Source organism: Astyanax mexicanus, chromosome 1, assembly GCF_023375975.1.
Source record: "Astyanax mexicanus isolate ESR-SI-001 chromosome 1, AstMex3_surface, whole genome shotgun sequence".
Lineage (NCBI taxonomy): Eukaryota > Metazoa > Chordata > Actinopteri > Characiformes > Acestrorhamphidae > Astyanax > Astyanax mexicanus.
This window is the reverse complement of record NC_064408.1, coordinates 69,938,380-69,964,583: the sequence shown is the minus strand read 5'-3', so window position 1 is coordinate 69,964,583 and position 26,204 is coordinate 69,938,380. Positions and strand designations below refer to the sequence as shown.

Sequence of the window (26,204 nt, the reverse complement as noted above, 5' to 3'; positions counted from 1 at the left end):
AGTTCGTCTAGATGGATATAGATTCAATAATTTATTCAATGATTCAATTATTTATTTCCTTAAGATGTTTCTTTAAATTCGAGTAGAGACTTTTCAACAGGAAAAGTTGCATTTATTTAGCATTTATTTAAATTCCATTGGTGAAGGTAATTTTTACAGCACGCCAGGGAATTCTCCACCGGGGGGCGCTGCAACACATCGTTGTAATACACCTGACTTGAATCAAAAGACCACATAAACATCTTCCAAACACGATCTTTTTAGAGCTATTGGCAGCTATTGGAACTCAAAACTTTATTTTTAATGCACAAAAAAAATGAAAAAAGAAAAGATGGAGGGAAAATAGAACCGATAGTTCACCCCATCTAGGCAATGTTGAGTTTGAGAATTCTCAGGGCAACCTACTGCAGATCTGTAGAAGAAAAACACAGATGGACAAACAGACTTTGAGTATGTACAGAAATATACTGCTTATCTGTTCGTATTTTAATGGACATTTTACGTTGAATAAAGAAAGAAAATAAAACAAGAAGACAATTCAATTTAATATAATAATGTAAACTGAATCAACTACATTATTTTGTTTAATTTCTCTAAGCAGCTGTACAAATGTAAACTGTTGTGTAATTTCACATTTTAGCTTTAAGAAATAACACCATATTACACATTACGCAATTTCCTTGCTAGCTTTCAGGTCCCTTGCAGGACAATGATAATTGCCATTACAATGATGGCGAAAAAATAATTTTAACTTCAAGGTTACACAACAGTGTATCGATTCACTGCAGGACTATTTAAGTTTATTATAGAACTACTCATTTAAAAAAATAATTTCTCACTGCTACAGCAACCGGAGTACGAAGATCATTTAGTTGATTTATGACACTTTTCTTTCACCCTAAAAAGGCGCATACGTTACACCAGGTCTGCCGTTTATGTATAGGTGATTTTTATCATTTTTTTTACAGTACTGCTTATGTTGTGCAGATATGACATCAAGAGAGCTTAAGAGCTTAAGAGCTGAAGACACTTAGTTTAAAGCGCCTAAAAACGCATCTTCAGCCTGAAAGCTGTGTGTCGCCACAGCAGCATTTAAAGTGGAATGGTAATTTCAAACAATCTTACTTCGTCATGTGAGTGATTTACGAAAGGCAATAACGTATATTTAAGAAAGCTAGATAGCAGATACTTACACATAGTGCCGTGTCACTTTGGTCCACTTCAGAGAGGTGAGACAACATCCTTCAATGTATTGGGGTAAGAAATTCAGAAACAGGTAGAAACGGTAGTAAATTTGCCCCAGGTAGTAAATTTGCCACACCCAAAAACCGCAGAAACGGTTTAAAAAAACTTTTATTTTGAAAGCACGTTTGGGAGCAAATCACGCTGGGTCTTTCTTTCACGTTGTTAAGGCTAGTGTTGAGAGGAGTGTTGCTAACTTCCACAAATACCACTCGCTTTAGAGCCACAAGTCCAGGGGTGGGGCTGGATTTGATATAACTCCTCCCATAAGTCCAAGGGTTAGGGTTAGGGTGGGGACCTTCTTCAGACCAATAAAACCACGATGTAGGAGGAGTTGGATCAGATTCAGCCCCAACCCCTGCACTTGTGGTTCTGCAGCGACGATCATCTCCTAACTCTGTCTCTCGAATTTTCAGACTCTCTAGCCAGTTATGTTAAAACAAGCGTACAGCTGCACTGCAGCTACTTTCATAAAAATAATCGCTAACAGTAAGTGAGAGCCAAAGTAAAAAAAATATAGCCTACATGTAGAAGTAAAGTGCTCTATTTAGTGACTTAAGTAGAAGCTGAAGCGTTCTTTTTGCACCACAGTATTCAGCTTGATTCGTTTAATGATAATGAGCTTCATCAAACCCGGTGACAGTGCCATCTACCGCACTGGCTTTAGAGCTAATGTGGGTTTGAAATGATTCCTAATATTTTTATAATTATAATGACTAACGGTGCAGCACATAAAAATGTATCGTAGTAAAAATATTAAACTCATCCAAAATATGTAGTGAAGGAAACGTGTAAGAAGGAGAAAAAAGTTAAGTAGAGACAAATACAGCTTTTTAGTACTTAAGTAGTGAACGAGTTCTACTTATTTACTTTACATCGCTGGATAGGAAACTTCAATGTCAAACCCACTCTTACGCCCTTGCTTCAGCATCAGACCTCAGTGCAGACACATAGCTGTACATTATTGTTGTAAAGAAAATGCATGTTTAGAGAATACATTTCGGGTTCCATACTCGGGTTCGGCAAGCTGGCACCCGTGGGCCCTTGAGCAAGGCCCTCGCCACTCGTCGGCTGCCCACCACTCTGAGCATGTATGCTCGCTGTCTGTGCTAAGTGTGTTAAATGGATGGACTGGTTAAAGGCATATACCGCATTCCATCTGGGTTTCCAGAACGAGAATAGAGAATAAGGTTGTCTTGTAGCTTGTGCTATGATTAAATAGTAATTTGCAGGGTTTATTATTCTGATCAAATGTTCATCATTAGACTTATTTACTGTTCTATGGATTTGGATGTCGGACTTCATGGATGGTTAAAGTCGGATAAGAATATCTGCTAAAAACTAAAGACTAAAGTTTTTTTCCAGTTTTTATCCTGCCATTTTTACCAGTATAAAAATAGACAGTGTTTGGCGAAAAACACTTCTCTTTAAATACATTTAACGCAGTAGCCTTTTTAGTTCAAAAAGCGTTCTCAAAGATGATGTTTGCGCTCTTTCTCTCTCTCTCTCTCTCTCTCTCTCTCTCTCTCAACTTTTTAGTTTAACATGACTCTGGCCATGGTGCTGAAAAAGAATTGGTGACTTTGTAAATAAATAATTGAGCAGTAACAGATTCAGTTGATTCGTAACTTAGGTTACTTGCGGTTTCCCCGAGGTTACTCCTGGTCTTGGACAACATAACATTTTAAATAAAGATTTCTAACTTAAATTAATATTTAATTCAAATCTAGGCTTAATCTCCGTTTGGGAAACCGCCCATTATGTAATTTGTCTCCCTTCTTCTACATATTTTCCTTCATCATCATCATCATCATCATCATCATCATCATCTTATTATTCTTATTCTTCTTCTTCTTCTTCTTCTTCTTCTTCTTCTTCTTCTTATTATTATTATTATTATTATTATTATTATTATTATTATTATTATTATTATTATTATTATTATTAACCTCGTCCGCAACGGTAATAGTGTAGTCGCAGATTGCTAATTTTTCTATAGGGTATTGCCGATGTCTTGTGTTTGCAGCATAATATGTTATGTTACGCTTTCTTCTATTTCTCCAGCAGAGGGTACTCTTGGCTAACACTAAAATTGCCTCTGTTTTTCCACACGAGCGTTCGTGTATGCACATTGATCTGTTAGCGATCATTTGCATAGTTCGTTTAGACACATATTTAATATTAAAGATTAAAGACTAATTTAAATAAGATATACAATTTGGAGCACTGTGTGATTATTGTTTTCATTCTACAAATTAGTTAATTGTTCATCAAATATGAGATCACCTTACACTACAGGATATCATTAGAGTACACTTTTAGTATGGAAAGAAAACGGTTAACATATAATAAAATATTTTGTATGCTGTCTTATTTCGTGCCACTTATCATACTAAACAATTCACTATAACATAAAAAGATTAGATTTTTTGCTTTACTTACAAACGACTTTTGTAATCTATGATAATCAAGGTAATGATTACTGTTGTGCAATTTTTTAAGTTTATAATGTTTTCTATTAGGTCTGCATGCACCCGTAATCATTTAACATGCTTCCTCCCTGTTCCGCCAATCTTACTACCACTGAACTTACGACCATTTAGCTTACAGACATTCCTGCATTTGGGTTGACGTGGAAGTCATAGCATGGAAATTCCTCTCACTGCTTGCTTAATCCAAAATGGTTTCGTTCATTCTGTTAACAGTTTTTTTTTTGTTTTGTGGAACAAACGTACTTAATATGCATTGGAAGTAAATAACGTCTGTAACCCTGCATTTGAAATTCAGTAAATTGTGGGTGTTAGCTTTATCTTAACAGTCATTTTAGTTTAGGCTAATATTTAATATTCTACATATTTTAATATGTTAACAATTCTTTTTGCAAGTGTAGCTTTATGTGTTTGGTGTTTATGTTCAAGTTTTGTTTAGCGTGTAGCGCTAATATTAAGGTCTAAACATGTGGTTGGGAATAAAAAGTCTGAAACAAGTTTTTTTGATCTCACATGAAGTTAGTTTGTTCCTAAAGCCTGTAAACGTAGGATGTGTTTCATGCACCTGATCCCATTAGCGCGCAGTTCTTGATTTAACCTGTTTTGTATTAATGGTATCAGAGAATTCGAATATATAGACTTAAAAATGGCTTAGCCCTATATGCTGAAAATGCCACTGTCATTAAAAGACACTTGTTAACGAAGCGTTTAAAACTCCGGAAAATAAGAAGAGTTATAATTTATCAAAAAAGCGTCAAAGGTGAGTAAACCTTGACCTCTTCACAACTGTTCTTCACCTTTTAACACACATTGGATTTGGCAGTTGTTTTTTATATTGTGTCAATGTTTCTTGATGAACGGACCAATAAAATGATTTGAAATACGTGGTTTTTTTAAGACGATTGATTTACTACCTATCTGTTCCATGTCATTCGATTTAAGCGATTTTAGTGACTCCTTGTTAAATGGTATATGATACATGGGTAGCTCATAGCAGGCGATTTTTAATAATTTAAAACATTTTTGTGTAATTATGAAATGGGCGTCTCGTGTAATTAAATTTGTGTTGCACAAACCAATACAAGCCTATCACAAAATATTCCCCCAACTTAATCATTCTTCGTAGTTAGCCTGTCGGTTCGATTTATGGAATATAGCGAATAGTTAAAAACCCAGCAGTCTCAGCCTGACATGTCCAGCCTAGTAACAAAGAAATCTGATAAGGCCCTACATATCATACACTCATGTTAAACATGAGTCATTCATTTCTAAATTACTCCATATACATGTAGGCTTATAAATGTTTACCAAACCAAATATGATGAGGCCTTATATATAATAGACCCATGTTCTACACGACCCATTCAAGTCTAAACTACCCCATATAAATGTACTGATTTGACATTGATTTTAAATCAGTATTCTTTTACCATAACCATAAGTAGTCAAGTGTGTATGATTATACTCGGTAAAGAATGCTGATCTAACATCCATGTACATACAGTAGTCCGGTGAAAACCGATTTATTGAAGACGTAAAAAACATTTGATGTATGTGCTTTTACTTACAATTTACGTTTCAAAAATATGATAGCACTAGTTAAGTAATATTAGTGATTCTGCTTTGTGATATAAAATGAGATTGCATTTTTTCGTTTTTGAAAAGCTCTCATCGAAAAATAAACACAAATCACTAAATCGTAATTTATTACTAATATGCAAGATAATAATAATGAGTTTGGCCTTCTCAGAAATTTGGACACCCTGAGCGTTGCAAGGTCGATAGTTAATTAACCCTGAGACACCTCATCACTTCTAATGGGGAATATTAACTGATTACATTACCAAGCTTTATAAATTCTCTGGTTCTTTAAACCTTTTACTAACAACTACAACTTCTAAGCAACTGTCTGAAGATCTATAAACAACGTAACTGATGCCCACAAGCCAGGGCAGGGTAATAACATGATCGCCAAAAATTCTTAGCCTGCGATTTTTACAGTGAAGAATGGTATTATGAAATAGCAGTTCAGGGGAACTGTGGAGGTCAAAAGGAGATCTGGAAGACCAAGAAGGGGGGTTACTTTAGTCAGGAGAGGGGTGCACCAATCCATGCACAGAACATTTTTATGGATGATACTTAAGAAGGAAACATTAACGGTCAATATTTGAATTATTCTGCATCTACAAAAACCTCTTACTTTTTAAAACGGAGTGCTGTCAATTCAAAATACAGTTCTTTATGCACAATCAGTTGAGGCATTTATAGAGAAAAAAAAATAATTTTCTTTTAAGAAAAGACCACCTTGTGGTGAATCCATGATGTTTTGGCATTGGCGTGGGTGGGGGGAGAATGCTTACACAAAATACAAGCAAATAAACAATCTGTCAAAAGGGTAAAGCTGAAAAGACAATACATGTTTAACAACAGAATACTTATTTAAAATATAAACTCTTGAAATGCATGATCTACCTAAAGATGAGCAAACTAAAACTTTTGAAATGGTCCTCACATTCAACTGACCTAAACATAATGGTTAAATAGTGGGGGGGAAACACAATTACACGCTGTTATAGAAATCTGCATTTGCAAGCTGTGCCAAAGGGTTTTATTAAGTCTTGATTTTGTAATATATCCAGGCTACACTAATGGGTTCGATTTGTTCTATGTTATGAAAGACAGAAAAAATATTGTTATATGTTTAATAAGATTTACGTTGTGTTTAATATTTCTCAGTTTGTAAAAGAAAGTAAATAACTGTCTGCTTAAACCCTTTCATAAGGATACATATGGTCAGTGTCACCCCAAGACCTTATATATTTTTTTTGTTGTTTTTCATTTTGTTCTAATTAGAATCCGACAAAGTTTGTATTGTGTCAACAATACTGTTATTATTGTTGTCATATTTTTTTTAGTAGTGCAGGTAATAGTGGTGTTTTAAATGGCAAGCCAGGTAAACTAGGTTTTACAAGAATATTGTGCGCTTCCTCCTCCTAATCCCCCGCAGAAATTTGAGGGGCTTTGCTTTTGTTCTCGTTGGGCTTGAGAGCCAGTCATTACTGCTGATTAGCGCTGAACAGTTTGACAACCTTATTGACTGCCAGAAACACTCTTTTCAGCTAACCTCTCCGCTTTTGTCCGAGAACAAATTCAGTGAGCTTCTCTCTCTTTGCCTGTTTGCACTGGTTCTTCATTTATGTGGCAGTAAGAATTAGTTTACTACTCCAATGGTAAACGTACCTTAAGCGTCTAGTTTGCCGCTTTTAAGTGACATAAATTAGTAATTTCCGTGCGTCGAGATTTGTGCCAGTCAAGAATGGCCCTTGCAAAAAATGCATTTTAAATATGCTTTCAATAAGGAACGGTTATCTTGACATAAGGAGTCAACAACATGCCAGCATAATGTAAACCCAATTCGCCTGCAGTCTGAATACAGGGTCTGCTGTGTGGATCAATTCTGTCGGGCTGTTTGAGTCTATATTTCACTAGCCTATTTACACTTAAAATGGTTGCTGTTTAAATAAATGCTTACCAACTGAACACATAGAAGTACCCTGAAAAATTGGAAAATTGAGATAAAAAATATATTTTTTAACATTGGGCCACCAACTGCACCAAATGCTGCCAAGTATTTTACCATATATTACACATTTCCTTTCAAGTTGTGGAAAAAATAATATACCCGAATAAGTTAAAAATAAATTAAAAAACACTCCAGACTGTTAATTCGCCAATTTACAAAGCATAACAACAACGACAACAGCAATAATAATAATAATAATAATAATAATAATAATAATAATAATAATAATAATAATAATAATAATAATTATTATTATTATTATTATTATTATTATTATTATTATTATTATTATTATTATTATTATTATTATTATTATAGTATAACGAAAATATAGATACACCGTTTAACTGTGGGGATTAGACGATTTCTGGGTTTTTGCATCCAGCCTATTCGTTTTGGAAGCGAGGCGCTCCGCCCTTTCGTTGACCTTCTCCTGTCAGAGAGCATTAGAGAGCGCAAAGCCAATAACAGTGCATTTAACGCAAGCGGACACGCAGGAAGCGATAACGTTAAACACGCCGCTACACTCTACATTTACTCGTTATCGCCATCCACCTTTTAAATGCATACTTCTGTTTTTAAGAAAAAGACTTTAGCCGTTCACGAGAAAGGTGTCGAACAGAACACCAACAGAAGACCAGTCTGTTACATTCTTGTCGGCTTGAATGTATGCTTGAATGAAGCTGTTGCCATGGCTTGTTTCAGTTGCTTCCACTCCGTTAATTGCTTTTCGTGTAAGACGAATTCTTTTTCTGGTTCACATGGGAAGTCAAATGACTTGCTTTCCTTTTTTTAAATCTCAAATATTTTTGAGCATTTAATAATAATAATAATAATAATAATAATAATAATAATAATAATAATAATAATAATAATAATAATAATAATAATTCAATGTTATGTTTGAGATATTAATGAGAATAAGTCTTTGATCATCAAACATTTTATTAACTTAAAAGTCCTTAAATCATTAAAACAAACGTCCACTACTCGGCGCACTCTAATAAATGTCCATCGATATACATAAAAAATGAACGGACTTGAAATGAGCAAGCAAATCAAATGTTTCTATAAGAGCAACAACTTTTTTAATACATAAACATCTTAGAAAATGTGATAAATGGTAAAATGTCGATTCAACATGAAGTCCTTTTCAAAAACAAAAAATATGGTCTCCTGTTTTGTGTTTGTCCTGTTCCATTGAGGCATCCGGTTTTGCTTCATACAAAAGTAATTTGTACGCGGACAGGATCTCGCTTTCTTCCTCTCCTCTGCTCTCCCACTCTTTTCCCTCTTTCTAGCTATCTCTTCTTTTTCTCTCTCTTTCTCTGTCTATTTTTATGTCCCCCAAAGGATCATCTCTGTGTTGGTTATGAAAAAAGATAAATACATTTTAAAGATAGAGCATTCCGTCCATCCCTGGCTGGTCTGACAGCCATCAAATAATTACAAAAAGAAAGAAATAAAAAGAAAGAAAGAACACGGCCTTTGATACGTTAAGGCAGGCACTGATGTGCTTGTTTATCTTTGTGATTGTCTGTCTCCGTTTTCTTCTTAAGGTGTTCGTGCTCTCCCAGTCTTCCCACTTTGCCCCCGACGAGACGACGTTAGATGTCACATTCGCTGTCACTCGATGTGATGGAGATGGCTGAAGCAGCAGCTTTGCTAGACAGACTGGCTTCTGGGCTCGACGCGCTGCCCAGCCGGTCCACGGCTCCCTCTTCGCCAGGAACCGAGCCGTTGGACAGCACCTGTTGTTGTAGTCTTTGGGGTGGTGGTGGTGGTGGTGGTGGTGGTGATGGCAGTGATAGTGGTGATAGGGAGGAAGGAGGGGTAACAAGATCTGTGTCAATATACCTGGGAATTCTTTGTTTGTATATAAAAAAAAATAAACATGAAACATATTGTCTTAATTTGAAATGTCCAGCATGTAAACGGGTGTGTATAACGGGATGTGATGCACGGTGCAATGATCATTCGTCATAAGCTACATGCCCCGGAAGGACACAGTGTGTCAGAATTTCAGCAGCGACCAGCTCATGTGCTTCATCCCCCATTTTCTGCGTTAGCATGCACAACAATGTCCCCCTGTTGACATTTTTACTGGTAAACACTATCACAGGTCCATACAGTCCAGCATTTATTCGATCTATGTATGTTATTAGTCGTTACGTGTGATAAAATAATGACTCTTATTACCTGCTTTAAGCAGATTGAGCTATTTATTTTTGCTCACCGAAATACAGACGAATAGATTGATTTTTGTAAGTAAAGAGAAAGCCCCTGCTTAACCTCCTCGTAACATGGCTGTATAGCGAGCACGCTGCAGAACAAAACAAACGCTTAACCTCTCGCTAGAATTACCTTAATCCCGATGTAATCGGTCAAAGCCACAAACAGATTAGTAGCTTTTCGGATCGTCATAAAACGATTATTTCATGTAAGGGCACCACTGATTTTTCATTATTTCATAATCTTTGCATAGCTGTTTTTATAGCCCAAACATGATGCACCTGGTCAAAAGCCTGGGCCTTAATGCACGCAATAATAGGCATCTGAAAATAAAAAAAAACAGTACCATTTTATGACCTTGGACTTCAGAACGTCTAGACCTAGATGTTTAGTGAGGTTTTAGGTTATATATATGTTTAAATAATCTACACAACCCACCATGTCTGAGACATGTGTGAGAATATGCTTTTATGGATGATATACATGTAATATTTTTTTGTACGATAAAACACGCTAAAATTTTTAATAATTCAACAGGGGGAAACAAGCTAACCATGAACCTGAACCTCAACAGTCTCTACGCAATGTCACGGATAATAAGGTAATGTTTCGGACGTCAGAAGCTGTGTGTACAAAAATAGATAAATAAGCACTGTTATTGTGTAGTAACGGTAGCACCCACCTGTTTTTCGCGGCCGCTGCTCTATCCCTTTGTCTTCGGTTTTTAAACCAGTTGCCCACTTGGGTGGGTGTAAGTCCCGTAGCTTGTGCGAGCTCCCTCTTTTTGCTCGGGTTCGGGTAAGGGTCCTGCAAGTACCATTCTCGCAGCAAGTGCCTGGTCCTTTCTTTGAAGCAATGAGTCTTTTGTTCGCCGTCCCAAATAGTTTTGGGTAGCGGGAACTTCTTGCGCACCCTGTACTTGTCCACCGGCCCCAGCGGGCGCCCTCGCAGTTTTTCTGCCTCCTGGTAGTGTGACTCCAGCCACAGTGCTTGCAGCTTGGAGTGGGATTCTTTGGTGAACTTGTGGTTCTCCAAGATGTGATAGAGCTCTCGGAAGTTCCCGGTGTGGAAGGCCACGATGGCGCGAGCTCGCAGCACGGACTCGTTTCGGTTGAGTACCTCGCAGGCAGCGGGCGCGACGGGCAGCGACCAGAGGAAGCGGCCGAGGCGCTCGATGTCCCCGCTCTCCTCCAGAGTCTCGCATACCCCCGCTACCTGCTGGGGACTGAAATTCAGTATTGGCAGCTGAAACATGAAGGCTTCTGTGTGTGCTTTCTCCCCCCCTCGCGGTCTTCTCCTTTTCTCTCTCTCACTCCCTCTCTCCTTTTCGCTCTCCCTCTCTCAGAGCCAGCAGACGAGCCAGTTAGACGCTGCTGAGGAAAGGAGGGTGCCCCTCTGGCTGGCTGACGGCAGCAGCCTCTGCAGGAGATACGGGGAGCCCGAGTGAACGAGAATATAGCACAGGAACGGAGATATTTTTGAGGAGGGGGGGTGAAAAAAGACGTCCTGTCCTCGTCTGATTTTCTATTGGAGCTGGCAGATTGGTTGCGTAGTTTCCATGGACTCCTGTCAATCACTGTCAAGTGTGCCAATCACGTGGAACTGAGTGCAAATAGATTTCAGCACCTCCCTGATAGATCTCAGCAGAAAAAAACAATCCGATTAGAATTTTGTTCATTTTTTTCTTATTATTTCATTGCGCTGGTTGTGATTTTTTACGTGCGTCCAAAGCATCCTTCCCAAAGCGTTCAGCGTTCAGTTCCCTATAGAGCACAACTGAGATGTGTTTTCGTGCTGTTTCATATACACAGCAGCAGCCTATCTCTCATAAGCAGAGCTCGGCTGTCACAAGCAGTCTTTTTCATAACGCAACCTTGCACGAATAGGAGACGACACGGCGATTGCCCTTTTGCCATTCAAAAACCGATACGCGCGTTCACGAGCTTCCCCAGTGCGCGTACGCGTCTGAAATGCAGCGGCTTAGAAAAGGTATAGCGAGATTAAAAGACAGCTATGTATCGGTTCTTTCGGTTCATCCCTTCGATGTTCGGATTTCCTGGGCTAGCCTACTACACATTGACAAATTCGCTCAATTATGCGCACAAACCAAATTTGCAGCATGCATTGCTCGACGTGCATGCGCAAAGTCATATTTAATAAATAACTGTAGTACCACAACGTGCAACACGAGTCCACCAATTTTACAGATTCCACATCAGAGTCACCGATACACAAAATAACGGACTCTCTTAACCTCTGCCGCCCAGCATCAAACGCTTAATGTGTTACTAAACGCACTATTTCTTTCCCGTTTCAGAGCAATGTAAAATTAGTTCTCCATAGTGTAGCCCCTCGACATCTCAGGCTCTAGACGAATCTATATACTCTCTATATATTTAAACGGTGTAAGCTCGCTGTGTGGTGTGATGGTATGGTAAAGCAGCCCGAATGCAGCAGTAGCACCGGCAGCAGCAACGTGATGCGCAGTTCACTCAGTGCCCGAGCTGAGGCGGTAAATAAGACGCCGGATAGATAGCGCAGATGGTTTGAAGTGTCGGGTCAAATTATTTCACGGCTGACTACAGTGGAAAAGTTCATTCTGACGGAAAGCCCCTGATATTATTTTCACAGATCCACACAGTTCAATTGAAGAAAGCCCTTCGGGCTTTTTTTGCATGATGTATGAACTGTGGCTCCGGATATGGAGCCACCGTCTGTACGGAAAGCTGCTCGTATTCATGCGCCACGGGGATGAGAGCTTCACAGCGCCATGATCCACAATTTGGAATATACCACTGTAAGAGAACAAGCTCATTTATTTCCATTGTAGCAGGATGTGATTTTCAAAACGATGTATATAACCTGTAGGCCAGAAAGGGTCTTGCAGGTCATAATGTAACGATAGCCCTGCAACATCCTGTTTGTATTAATATAGTACATCAAGTATAGAGCTGGTTATGACATTATTATTATTATTGTTATTGTTATTGTTATTATTATTATTATTATTATTATTATTATTATTATTATTATTATTATTAGTAGTAGTAGTAGTAGTAGTAGTAGTAGTAGTAGTAGTAGTAGTATTGGTGTTGTTTATTTGTTGTTGTTGTTAATACAGACATTAAAGACGGTAGAGTTTCAAACACAGTCGTGTGGTGGGCGAGACGCAATGCAAGAAGATCCTTTCGAGTAGAGATGAATTTATTCAGCACTCTAGGGACGGTTAATATTTTACATTTTGTACATGTGTATATCACGAGAAAATGGACGAGATGGACAAGATTAACATCTGAATATTTCTTCTGGAGCCACACTGAAGAGGGAGACCGAAACGGAACTAAGCTCGCATCTTCCTAAATAAAGTATTTTAAGTGCACTGGCCCACAAAACAAACACATACCGTAAGGCCGAATGAAACGTTAAATGAAACAGTGTATAAAATGCCTGACATGCTTCAGGTTTGAAACATTTAAACGCCTATTAATAATTTATATGCTGTCTTGTATATTTGAAATAACCATGACCATTATGTCACCACCAGGAAAGGAGAGGTATAGCCAACCTTTTAACAAACGACTGAGCCATTGTAAACCCAAACAGACTATCGTTCCAACAAAAGCTAGTCAAATAGAAAACCTGTTCCTTTCATATGTTTCTCTTTTATTGGAACATTGTGGCCTTTGCTTTTTAATAGTTAGGGGAGCCATATCTAATTTTTTGCGCAGATCCGTGTGTTAATCCTGACAAGCACGAATGAAATCATTTCTACCCCTAGAATAGTAGAAGAAAAGTCTCCAGACCATGACTGCTTCATTGTCATCAGAAGTAAGCTTTGCACTCTCGGAAAACCTATACAAAAGCCCAAGGACGCTTACCAGAGCTCTCTACAGCAGAACTAATATGTTGTACTTTTTATTTGTCTACATAAATTTAACATTTTTTAATATATATTACACGCAATTGTACACAACATTGCACAAATATATAAAGAACAACAAATCGTCATCTTTATTTTTCCCCTTTTGGGGCACAGAAAAAAAATATTTGCCGTCCATCATGGATTCCCACGGTGTAGGGTCACAGCACACCCCAGGGTGGCTAGAAGAGTGGGGGAAGGAGGGGGCATGTGCAGGCACAGGGCTAGTGGGTGAGGGGCCATTAACTGTCCCAGATTCTCCTAGATCAGCAAAGCAGCCTATAGAACCAGATTGTTTGCAAGCCACTATTGCACTGCCAAAACCTGACTGAATATCACTTTATTATTCTTTAATTTAAACTATTTTGAGCTGACCAGCCCATAATATCAAATAATATCTAATCAGGGACATTTAGATGAGACTGACCCCCATGTCTTGACATTTGCTCATCATCTAAACCAGCCAGGCGGATTTTTTTGCAACAGACCAGATTAAATCAGCATGGGGACATTTCACTTTTAGCTGTAGATTTCTGGCTTGGGATTTGTGGGAATCAGACACTGCCAGATCGTGCTGTATGTTGTCATTGGTCACTGAGCTGACTGGATTAACTTGTAATTAAGGTATCATGCCAGCAGTCATATTAACAACATTTCCGATGGTCTAGATGTGTGCTGGGTAAGCTGTAAATGGGCATTTATTGTGACAAAAATCCCAGGGTCATCTGTACAGTGAGGATGATGATGGGGATAAATCTGGCACTCTGGATGCTGTTATCCAACTACATAAGACCCTTACTCCCAGCCTGGTGATGTCCTATAATCTAGAGATTTGCAGTAACAGAGAACACCTCTTATCCACAAATGATGGCACACATATACACAGAACATGTTATCACATATGCATGCATGGACAGATTGTGCAGCAGGCTTATGTTCATGCTTAGTGATTTCCAAACTTTTACAGTGTAGGCATTAAACGTGTGTGTGTGACATTTATTCTTTGTAAAATAATATCACAAGCATATTATGTGAGTATCAGCACCTGTATGCGTTCTGCTGTTGCATACCCAATAATGCCTTAACAGTATGGTCTGTCAAAATGGCATGCTCTGCGGGTGACGCTATTCATAAACCGAGCAGTGTATTTTTTTGTTCTTAGATGTTACAAATGCGCTTATTAAATGGTCTGTAGGATGGTGAAGTTGGGTTTCTACCTTTTACCAAGGATGTACCTGTAAAATACAGGTAAACAAATGTAAATATCGGGTTGTTTGTTTCTGTATGCTACCTCAATGTTATGTATATGTTATTGCAGTTTGAGAGAATGGCCCTACTGTAATTTATCTTAAGACATAAATAAGTTTTTGTTCCAGACACTCTACAATAGGGCTGCACAGACACAGCTACATTATCTATCCTGCAACGTTTGCACAACGTGTAACCTTCACATACACCCACTCCCACACAAAGCCTGAAGGTGAGAGTGAGCGCGCTCTCAATTCGGCGAGCAACGGAAGGCCAAAGAGTGAGAGGGTGGGTGGGGCTGAAAAAGCTGGTTTGGGTGTGATGAGTACATAACCGTGTCTAACGTACTGGACGCGAGTGATGGACCATCCCAGGGTAATAAGCTTATTAAAAACAAATTAAAATCAGGAGGGGGTTTCCCAAAATGTTATTAGCAAAAGGATGAATCTTAGATGGTCGAACGAGCTTATACACATTTCTTCTCCCAAAAAGCAAAAATACTTAAAATAAATATATACATATAAATACGTCAAAATACTAATCTAGCCCAGAAAAAACACGCCACAAAAAACGTCACAGTGTTATCCCCTGTAGCGTGTACATAACGCTATTCATAAACAAATGTACAATGTAATTCAACTTTACGTGAAAAACTTGAGCCCATCCGAGTGACCATTTGTTTTACCTAGTTAGTGTATGCTCAACAACAAAAAATGTAAGTTAGATTTTCTCACACAATAACAAATAATTTCTACGTTCATTACCATTTATCAAAATGTGCTGAGGTCCAGGGGAGTAAGAAAAGTTCTTTTAACATTTTTAAGTATTAATATTTTTTTTTATAAAACACTCTCCCAAAGGACAAATTAACAGGGACAGGGACCTTCCTAGTACACATAAAATCATTTTGTTTTTCACACAATGTAAGGAACAACAAATCTTGTCAAGTGGTGAAAATTGGCAAAATCTGATATTTTTGCAGAGAAACATATGGGCCTCCGAATGGGTGCCATTTGCTTTTTGTAACTCTTCCAAATTAAATGTATTTTTTTTAATCTTTTTTTCAATTCTGAACCTAATAACACATATAATTAACTATTCAAAACATGTACTGGTCGAACTCAGGTAGCTTTATTTTTTACAAGGGTTATAAGCCGAAGATTGTTACAAAACTCATGTGATATTTAAAAAACATGTGCAAATAATTGATATTTATGACAAAAAAAAATCACTCCTGTTAATTGCCATTCTTACAGTAACACCATTCTTAAAGTTCTCGATGAAGCGCTAAGGTCATTCGGGAAACGCCTTCAGGCCTAATGATCAAAATATAGTTTGTCAGCTTTGACAGTTTTGATTTAAAAGTGACTAAGATGCTTTCCTGTTATGTCCAAGATTGGAATTGGAGTATTATTGTTAAAAATAAAATAATTCATATAGCAAGGACATACTCGGAATCTAAATAAACACTTGGTAAAAAACACATCTTAACAAATCAAAACCTACACCACGTGGTGTCTGATGGTATGTTAATCCAATTAGCCTAATGTGAAGGCTATTTAGCAACAATAGCAATGACAATATGGATCATTACATGTGTAATCTTTAGACAGCTATATCACATAATAGTAATAATAATAATAATATTAAAAATCTTAATAATATTAAAAAGTCTTAATAATAATAATAATAATAATAATAATAATAATAATCAATAATTATTATACATTACTAGAGGACTTTTCCATAATGACATTTTAAATAATATTGATCTGTTTTTAAATAATACTTAAATTAATTCCAAGCACTCAATATGACTTAATCTCATTCTGTTTTATATACAAATTTTAGGGTCCAAATGACCACTATAGGTAAATCTAGTAGTTATGAAATCCCAGGCTTCCCTAATAATTTAATTGTGTGAAACAAGTATAAGTACAAGATGAAAGCACAGGAGATTATTTGTTTAATGTATAATGAATTGCTTTTTATATACTTAATATAAAAATAGGAATAGCAAATATTGTTTAACGGTAATTTAAATACTTGGTTACTAATATTTTATATTATTTGTTTGCCTAATTTTAATTTTGTGTTATAAGAATTAAGAAAGTGGTAAAAGTGTATGGTACTTACAGTATATAAGTTTTGATTGGCAGTGTCTTGCCACGCACATAATTTTGGAGACTAAAAGGTTTTTGGAAAACAGTTGCAGAACAGGCATGCTTACAGTTATGTTGTTTATAAAGTTGCTCAGAAATTGCTAAGATTAATAGTTATTGGGAAACGCACCCCAGAATCATTGGATAGTTAGAGGAAGTAAATGTGTAATACAAGCTTGTGACAACTTTAACATTTGCAAATGTTGAGAACCATTTCTATACTCAAAAGAACATCTAAACTTTAAATGTTTAATGTAAATGTTCAATGTAAGTTCATTCTCTATGTGTTTTTGTTGAATTTCAAGTCTTGGCGTGTTTCTATCATTCACCTTTATTTTTAAGGGAGAGATTGGCTGCTTAATAACATTAATAACACTTGCTCAAATCCAGATTTTAGACTTGTTGGTTATTTTAACAGCACTGTGAGATAGAGTTAATATAAATAAGCAAAAATGTTTTCTCAGTTTTTACAAGCCGAGTTCTTCCAACTATCCCACTTTTGTTATAATGTTTGTTTTTCTATTCACAGGAACCTAAATATTTAAACCTTTCAAACATCCTAATCACATCTCTTAAACCTTTTTAAAATCAAACCTATGCTATAAACACTATGAATTACTATACTCTGTTGTTCTAAAGCTTTCTGTAGCTGCTGCCTCTATCGTGATGTCATTGTGTAAAATATCTCTCGATTAATCTGACTGGCTTTCACTTTATCACATCATACCCTGCCACCACCAACATCTGAAGAAGCTGTTTATATTTTCTCCAGATGTTTGCTGCTATTTGCATTGTACAGAGGAGATGCCTGAGGTGCCAAATGCCAGGACAAATAAGATGTAAACATGAGAAGAGTGAGACTGAGTGAGAGTGTGTGTGTGTGTAAGAGAGAGAGAGAAAGAGAGTGAGAGAGAGAGAGAGAGAGAGAGAGAGAGAGGGAGATTTCTACATATTACATGCCAATCTGTGTATATTCACAATCAAATACAATTCAGGCATACAATCCATACAGGCAATTTTAGATTTTTGCTTCATCCAGTCTTGCACTACAGTTGTGTAAGAGAATAGCTGCTGCTAATGAAAATTGTGAACATATGAAATGAATGGCACATATGGTAAAGCATTTAGCTGATATTAGTTTATAGGTGTGAAAATGTGTGTTGTTGAAGGCCAAATCTCGAAGTGTTCTTTTCAATCGTCACTTTAGATTGAAAGCCTGGCTACTAACTAATACTTGACAGTATATCTAAATAAAGATCAACAAAGCCACTGCCACTAGTTGTATTGTAACATATATGTTCCCTCATTGACGCTCAATTCCAGTTTCCAGACAGTTCATTTTGTGACAGTTGTATAAATCAGAATTCTCACCTGCTGGTTTCTTTGGGATAAAAGAGAACTGGCTGTGTACCCATATCTAAAGCTATGGATTTTAATATTTTACCATTATTGAGCAATAAAAAACATTTCAAACTGTTTGAAAAATTTTTGCCAGTTGCAGCCATGCTTATGTAATGTGTGCAGCATAAAGTTTTTCATTGTCTTGTTAAAACTGCATGGACATCCCTGGAAAAAAAATGGCCTTTTAGACACTTATAGTATATTGCTCTAAGATTTCAAAGGACTTTTCTGCATTATTGCTACATCTACCATCTGGATGGTTCTTTATGTTTTGTCTTAAGCTAATTCTGTACATTACTTCTAAAACAGTTCTACAATATTGGTTCATTGACCTCGATACACGTTTCCACCATGTAATGGTCCATCCTAAATAACTCAGAGCCCAGGGATGTTAACATTGTTAACATAAGGCTTCAGATTTGCACAGCCAAGTTCTAAGTGACGTTTGTGAATGTAACACTTTGAAAAAGATTTGTCAAGGTAATCCCTTGCCCTTGTGATTTAGCAGCAATTGTTGAATGATGGCTCTTGATGCAGTTCTGTCTGACATCGCAACGTTTCTCTCAGGGTGGGGCTAATGAAAGCCTGTATTGGAACGTCATTATTTAAAATGTGAATGTACACATGTGATACCTGTGTTTCTTCTGCAAGATCAAACACATTTTCAGATGGAGCAGAGCAGAAAATTATCCTTTAGATGAAGTGGTGGAAGATGACGCCACCGTTTGTTTGGGAGCAGCTATATTCATGGACTGGACAATCAGATTATTACCAATGACAAGAATTAATGAAATCGTTATTTCCATTTTTGTTCATTTGTTTTATATTATTTTATTTTTATTTCTCGATTGTTTTTACAGTTACAGGTATTTTCAAGCCATACTCATACCAACCAGACACCTGTATTTCCCATGGTTATGGAAATACTGCAGCTTTTTGGATTTGTATTTTCCGTACTATACAAACACTTTTGATTTTGTAGTACAATAAAAAAGTACAATGAAAAAGAATAAAAAATATATGAATAACATGTAAAATTTATATTTCTTGTTGGAAAAATGTTTATACAATGCCAATGGTATTTTTGTAATTGTCTGAGAAACCTCAGTTAACCTGTAAGTCTCTGAGTAATGTTTCAGTTTCAGTTTTTAAATACTCCCATTGCCTTCAACTATTGATAGTATAAGTGATTTATAGTGCATGTTATGTTGAAGAGCTTCCTATCATATTTCCACCTATTTGCAAAGAATACTTTGAATTAATCTGTCCAAAGCACCTCGTTCCTGGTCTTTTGTGTTCTCTGGCAAACCTTAATCTTTCTCAGTTTCTTTTTTTTTTAAAGAGTTTCCTCCATGTGCAACATGAAAATAAAACTTATTGTGTCTTTTTTCACATAAACTGTGTAGCAAATATGTTTAAAAAGAGTTTGTTGAGGGATTTTTTTTCACATGAATGAAATATATATATAAAGATATATAAACATGTTGCTAAACATACAGTTGATGAATCTGTGTATCTTATCACAGTAAGGGTGAATGAGGGAAGTAATGAGGTTGTGAACTCTAGTCCCTCAAGAAAAAAAAGCTACCCTGCAGCTTAATGTCATACTCACTTGACCCTGAGCCAGGACCATTACTCTCTACTGCTCTTTACACCCACACAGTGTGCACAGTGTCCCTGCCAGACTCCACACATGCCCCACTGATTGGATTGGATTCTGGAGTAGAGTAAGTTAGTGTGCCCACTGTGTGTGCAGGGTAGGGCTAAAATAGCTGCAGTGCTATTTCAGTCAACTACAGCTCCTATTCCTAGTAGAGGCAGAGAGGATTGTTTCCTGATTGAAGACTGGGCTTTAATGGAGCACACTATATTGAAAGTGCCTGGATGGCATAGGCTTACAGCTTACCTTTTTCTTGGTCTGTAAAAACGTATTGGCAAGATGCAAGGCAATTCTGAGAAATGCTTTAATTTTGACCAATGTGGGCAGTTTGATTGAAGATATGTGAAGCTAGTCAAGTATATACCATGAAGGGCATACTTGTGAAGTACAGAGACAGGAAGCTACTAGTCAATTGGCAATATAAATATAGATTTGCTACCATTACATAGCAAAGATCAAAATAAAATCATTTTCACATTTTCATGTATCACTGAGGATTAAAAGACTGGCTGCCACCATATGAGCAAATATCTTGCTGACCTTTGTAATAGCTTATTGGCAAATATGCATTCAGGTTTTATCATTTTGCAGGAGGCACCTTTGCTGAAGCAATTATATAAGGGCTGAGAGTTTTAGAGAAATGTGTCAAAGAATCATATATATATATTGTTAAATCAGATATTTTCCACTATACAATCGTAAAATGAATGCTTCTCTTTCAAAAAGGACAGCTGCAAACTGTGGCTGCCCTTTTATCATGTCATCTCTTTCACACGGCTTCTCCCACGCAATGATCTGGTATGTATGTTTAATAGGAGGCAGAAAGTGCTATCGAGGTGGCATGTGTGGATATGGAGCCTCTGAATAATGGAAAGGGCCAGTGGCAGCCATGCATGTTTCATGATGCCCGCTCTCCATGTCCATGCTTAGGGACCAGCGGGCCGCTGCGCGGGTGTCAGCTTGTCAGACAGAGAGGGTGAGCACATTCTTGTTTCTGTCTGAATAAGCACAACTCCCTCCCTGCCTTCAACACACTCACACACACACACACACACACACACTGTGCAAATGTGACATTACCTTGTTCTGCTTAGTTGACTCTTTTTCTGCTCCTTAATAAGCCAAGACATCAAATTTATGAGCTTAGCTGGTGAGATTATCATCTGCACTCTGTCATCACTGAAAGACTTAGGAAAGTAGGAAAGTCGAAATTCAGCTGACTTTGCTGATGCAAGCAGACCTAGGGCTTGAAAATGCAACAGGAAACATATCAGATCAAAAATCAGAAGAATACCCAGATTTAGATTATTGGTAGAAGTTGAAAGAAGCTGTTATGTATGGGGGCTTTTGTTAATTTTGCTAGGATTGCATGACCATATAAGTAGATCATAAGTATAAAATGCATATATAAACAACAAGGACTGGACTGGGAACTAAATTCAACCCTGCATATTTTCCTAGACCAGCCTAAACAATCATCGAAGTGAAAAAATCCAGCTCTCCCAATTAGACCTTCTATATCAGGGGTTCTTAACCTTAACTGTTCGAGCTCCTTGATGGTTGGGCCTACATTGAAGCACAAAGATGTTCCATGCATGGCTTAGTAGTGCTCAGTCACAAATCATCCTCTATGTTGAGACTGGCTCTGATTTTCTTTTTTAGACATGTAAGTGCAGAAAATACAGATACACAGAAAAATGTTGATCCAAAAGGAAGATGTTTCATCGCCATTGAACTTGTAGAGCCACGGTGCGAATGTGGGAACCTGAATCAAGATTGAGATCGAAGAGTCAAATAGAACGGCGAATGAGTCAATTTGAATCAGTGAAAAAAAAACTTAATAAAAAAGTGACCATTTTAAACATGCAGTATCTTAAATCCAGAGAATGAGTTGGTTTGATTCAGTAAAGAAAAATGAAGTTTGCCACACAAATCTGATTCGTCGCAAACACAATCCCCCAGGAAGTATGTCCTGACTCCCAGTTCATATTTATATTTGGGGAGAAATCATGTCCGTTATTGGCTGATGGTCATGCATTTTAGATACTGTAGACAGATGCACAATTTAATATTAGAATACTTGAATCAGGTTTTATTTTTAGCTTTTCACCAGCCCACACACAAAGTAGCCCACCGGGAATTGTCCCAGTACTCCATGTAAACAACAGAACAATGCTGCAGAAATCAAGAACTGAGCTTTCAAACAAGGAACACGTAATGTATTTTTTTGAAAATTGGATGTCACATGCCTTTCATTTAAAAAATGAGGGCTAAAGAGTGCAATGGCATCCATTCAAACTGGGTCTGAGCTGTCTCATTTAATGCTGCTGGGATTAGTGTCACGTAAATGAGAAAACAGCTCGGTCTGGTCACAGTAGGATCCACTGACCGAGAGCCGATTAGCTGTCACAGGATCTGGTCGTAGTCCCCTCCCCAAGGTTCTGTAAGCTGTCTCAGCCTGAAAATGTGCCAAACACTGAGTGAAGCGTAAACATTTGGGGGTTAGATGGATGAGGATGATCCATGTTAGCATACAGTACATAACACAGCTAAAATTACTCATTATTCAAATTGACTATGGTTATGGAATTATGTTTTTTAGTTTTAGGGAAGTCTCAACCATTATATTTTGTGTATGGTTTGGGAGCACAGTGTAAAGTAAACGCATAGTGTAAAAAAAACAGCAATATGACTATTGACTATATAATTTAATATGATTAAACCACCTGACAACTGCTTGGGCATGGTCTTAAAATTGTTTGACTGAATTCTTAAAGAATCCACTTAGTACAAGTACACTTTTACTGTGTTTGTCAACAACATTAACAATATTAGCTATAATTATGGATTTAGGCTCCCTGCAGCTCTAAAGTTCCAATGCAAAATGGCTAAAACTATGTGGTAACTAAGACGCTCAGCTTCATTCAGTGTAATTCTAGTAGCATTCCAGTCAACTGAATATTTTAGAAGATATGCTGTTATTAAAAATCTTCTTCTTTTGTCATATTGCAGTTTTAAAAAAATACCATAATATTAATCCATTAAACACTATTACTATCCCAAGTTCTTTCTGTAACACTCACTCATATATATAAAACATAAAACAAAAGCTGTACTCTACTTCAGAATTCACTTTGTCAGGTCTTTTTTAAACCATACATGATCATTAAAAGGACAGAATATTCCCTGCCAATAGCCTCTTTTAGTATTAACTTCATGATAAAACTCCATTTAAAGAAACCCTGGCCTTCCAGCCCATACTGGGTTACATTGCCTACTTCAAACATTTTAGCGTAAAAAGACAGGGTTTTGGGAAAGTGTGTAATCTGTTGTTTGACATTGCCAACTATTTATGCATTTGCCTCTCACCTCAGAGTGTTACATTGTGTCTTCCAGCTCTTGTGTCCTGTAGTGTGGGACAATAATGCCATCTAAATACAGTCTTTTCATTCATATAAGCTTCTCAAAAGTTGAAAATACAGGAGAAATGGGGATCACAGACAACAAGGCTAATCCATCCAAGCCTAAAGTGCATACAAAATAATTATTTCAGAAATGCCCATGGAGTGTTATTAAATACACACAAACACAGAGCAAGGTATCAATACCAAAAGAACAGGGAACACAGCTGGGTTTCTTTTCAGTTTTTTTCTGTGTTTTTCTTTTTTTTTTTTGACAATTCACACTGGGATGTGCCTGCGTTTACCTTGTCAGTCATTGAAATATGTCAACAAAATTGCAAAGAAGCGACCAAGACAAAAGAACAAAAGCCAGTATCTCTTTTTTATTTAGACTGCCTCTCAAGTAGCAGCCAGAACTCCAATTACAGGCTTTATGGATCTGAGTTAAATGGACTACAGGCAAACACAAAACAGAGCCAATCGATTTAGCCTTTCAGAGAGAAGCAAAAGAGGTACAAGGCAAAAAGGAGCTGACACTGTTAAGTGGAAATATTTCCAGTTTGTGTGGATCAGGTTTATCAGCTTTAGAGAATGTCCTGTCAATGAAGCTCATATACAGAGAGAGACTTAGGCATCTTAATATGATCAGTAGGTCTTAGACCACTGTATGAATGGCTTAGAGCATAAGCCAGTAAATTATTTTCTTATAACAACCCCCCCTTCGAACTCCACCCAGATCACTAGTACTTAAGAGTTCACATCTAATTTCTTGGCATTATGTTTAAAGGGGACTGGCCTGTTTGGAGGTTACCATGAGCACATGGATGTGGTGTGAGGAAAATGGGAAAAGTGACTACACAGCATTGATAGATGTTAGAAAGACTTCACACAGCACAGGAGAATGAACACGTGTAGAGTAGGCTTCAGTATTTTGTTCATATGTTGGAGTGTTAGCCATGTTTGCGTAACTGAAAGTATATAAGCACAAAGCTTAACAAGTGAACAAAGTGAAAAGGTCTGTGCTCCTGCAGTTTATTGCTGAAAACGTCTTTCGCTTTTAGAAATGAAATGTCTTCGCATTTCAGCTGAGGGTGCAGAAGGCAATCATTCATTCTGATAGCGCAGCTGCCAATGTTCCCCACACCTTTAGCCCACACATACAAATGCTTTTTGAATCACCATGTGCATGGCCATAACCCTGCAACCGTGTTGTAGCAAAACACATGGCGTTATCCTGTTGTTATGTGTGTGAAAACAGACTGCACACAGGGCTTTAGAAATGTACTGGCCACCATTAATTTCAGACAAACAAATGATAAATTGTGCAATGAGAGCAAATTATTATTATTCTGGGGATTTATTTTAATTGAAGGAATTTAGCATCTTCATTCAAGTGTTTGGCAGAGTTTATATGAATAAGGAAATTCCTATACCTCTTTTTGCTGTTCTTCTATATTTGGATGCATATTGCTGGATGTTGGAAAAAAGCTGAGTTACCTCTTAAAGTCCTAGGCACAGTTTCCCAGATAGGGATTAAGCCATAGACTACACAGCATTCTAGATGGAGATTTTCCATTAAAAGAAAAGTGTTGTCTGTAACTAATTTTTAATCCTTGTCCAGGAATCTGATCTTGTATGTGAGCTATGTATCATTGATGTAATTTCAAAATAGTGAGTTTACTGAAGGAAGAAAAGACTCTTTATAGAGGTCAATGTAGAAAGATTTATGTCTAGGTAATTTTAAAACTTGTCTGTTAGTTAATTAATCATGAAATTTTGACATAATGTAAAATAAATGGCTCAAAAAAAACTCAAAAAGAACAACAAAAGCTTTGCACCTTTACAATTATATTTTTAATACTTTAACATTAAGCTATAGTAGCCCAGGGCCCAGGGAGAGTGACTAAACATTGGTAGGGTTCATCAGTGGCAGTATGCAAATGAATAGTGCCAGGAGCTAATGGGTAAGATGTAAGATCAAATTTCAATGTATAAAGAAGCACAAATGTTCACCTAGCAGCTCAAACAGTTGATTAATGTGTAAGAATATCCAATTTTACTTACAACATACTGAAGCTCAAACAACAAGATTTACAGTATACTTCCTAGTTTTGTTCAAAAACACAAAATACAATAAGAATATGGTATATACACTGTACACTATATACTAACACTAACTTATGTTACAAACACAGTAACTTACATTATGTACATATGTTTTTTACGGTTTAATTTACAAGATATCATTTATGAATACACAAATTAACGTTGCTATATATATATATACATTTGAATACATTGGATGTGAATCCAGATGCATATGTGACAAGGTGTGTGGGTCTTGTGTGATATCTTGTGTGATGAGGTGAGATGACGTGTGATTTGTGGACTGATACGCTGCTGATGGCTGTTCAGCAGTCTGATGTCTTTACCCCTTCCTGCTCAGTAGCGGTGAGTAAAGGCAGTGGCATGGGTGCATTAAGATTTTTTTTTTTTTTTTTTACAGAGCTTTCTGCTTGAGAGTGAAGCAGTTAAAGCTGCTGGCCCTCTCCACAGTAGCTCCCATTGATGAAGAAGGAGTTTAATCTCTTCTGCCTCCTGAAATCCAGTATCAGCTCCTTGGTCTTGGTCTAGACAATTGCATTATCAGTGTATCTGTTCTGAATGTATTTAATCTGTGGTGGGTTCAGGTTGGCAGTGAGGAGCAAATGACCCCTTTACCTAGTCTCTTAAATAATTTGTTGCATTTGTGTGACATGATTTGCCTTGAAATGAGTATAGAAGAAGTTTGGCTAATCTGGAATTGCAGTGATAGCAGTGTTAACCACAGCTCAAGAGCTTCCATTTAAGCCTGTTAGTTACCCCTG

At 37.1% G+C, this 26,204-nt stretch overlaps 1 protein-coding gene and 1 long non-coding RNA gene across 2 annotated transcripts; both read right to left on the bottom strand.

The window, feature by feature from the left end:
* Positions 1-257: 257 nt before the first annotated feature.
* Positions 258-3,009, bottom strand: LOC125802522 (uncharacterized). Its single transcript, XR_007439656.1, has 2 exons — positions 1,194-3,009; positions 258-412 (listed from the first exon to the last, which is right to left on the bottom strand). It is a non-coding gene; the product is annotated as an uncharacterized LOC125802522 (long non-coding RNA).
* Positions 3,010-8,379: 5,370 nt separating this feature from the next.
* Positions 8,380-11,995, bottom strand: six6b (SIX homeobox 6b). Its single transcript, XM_007256667.4, has 2 exons — positions 10,229-11,995; positions 8,380-9,078 (listed from the first exon to the last, which is right to left on the bottom strand). The coding sequence occupies exons 1-2, from the start codon at positions 10,798-10,800 to the stop codon at positions 8,922-8,924; spliced, it is 729 nt and encodes a 242-aa protein (XP_007256729.1). The 5' UTR covers positions 10,801-11,995; the 3' UTR covers positions 8,380-8,921.
* Positions 11,996-26,204: the final 14,209 nt, after the last annotated feature.

Bases quoted from the DNA above. Each gene is read 5' to 3' on its own strand.
- six6b (XM_007256667.4), bottom strand. From the start codon at position 10,800: ATGTTTCAGCTGCCAATACTGAATTTCAGTCCCCAGCAGGTAGCGGGG. The intron at 9,079-10,228 runs GTGGGTGCTACC...ACCACCCCAAAG, and splicing joins GCAGCGGCCGCGAAAAACAG to ACTACAACAACAGGTGCTGT.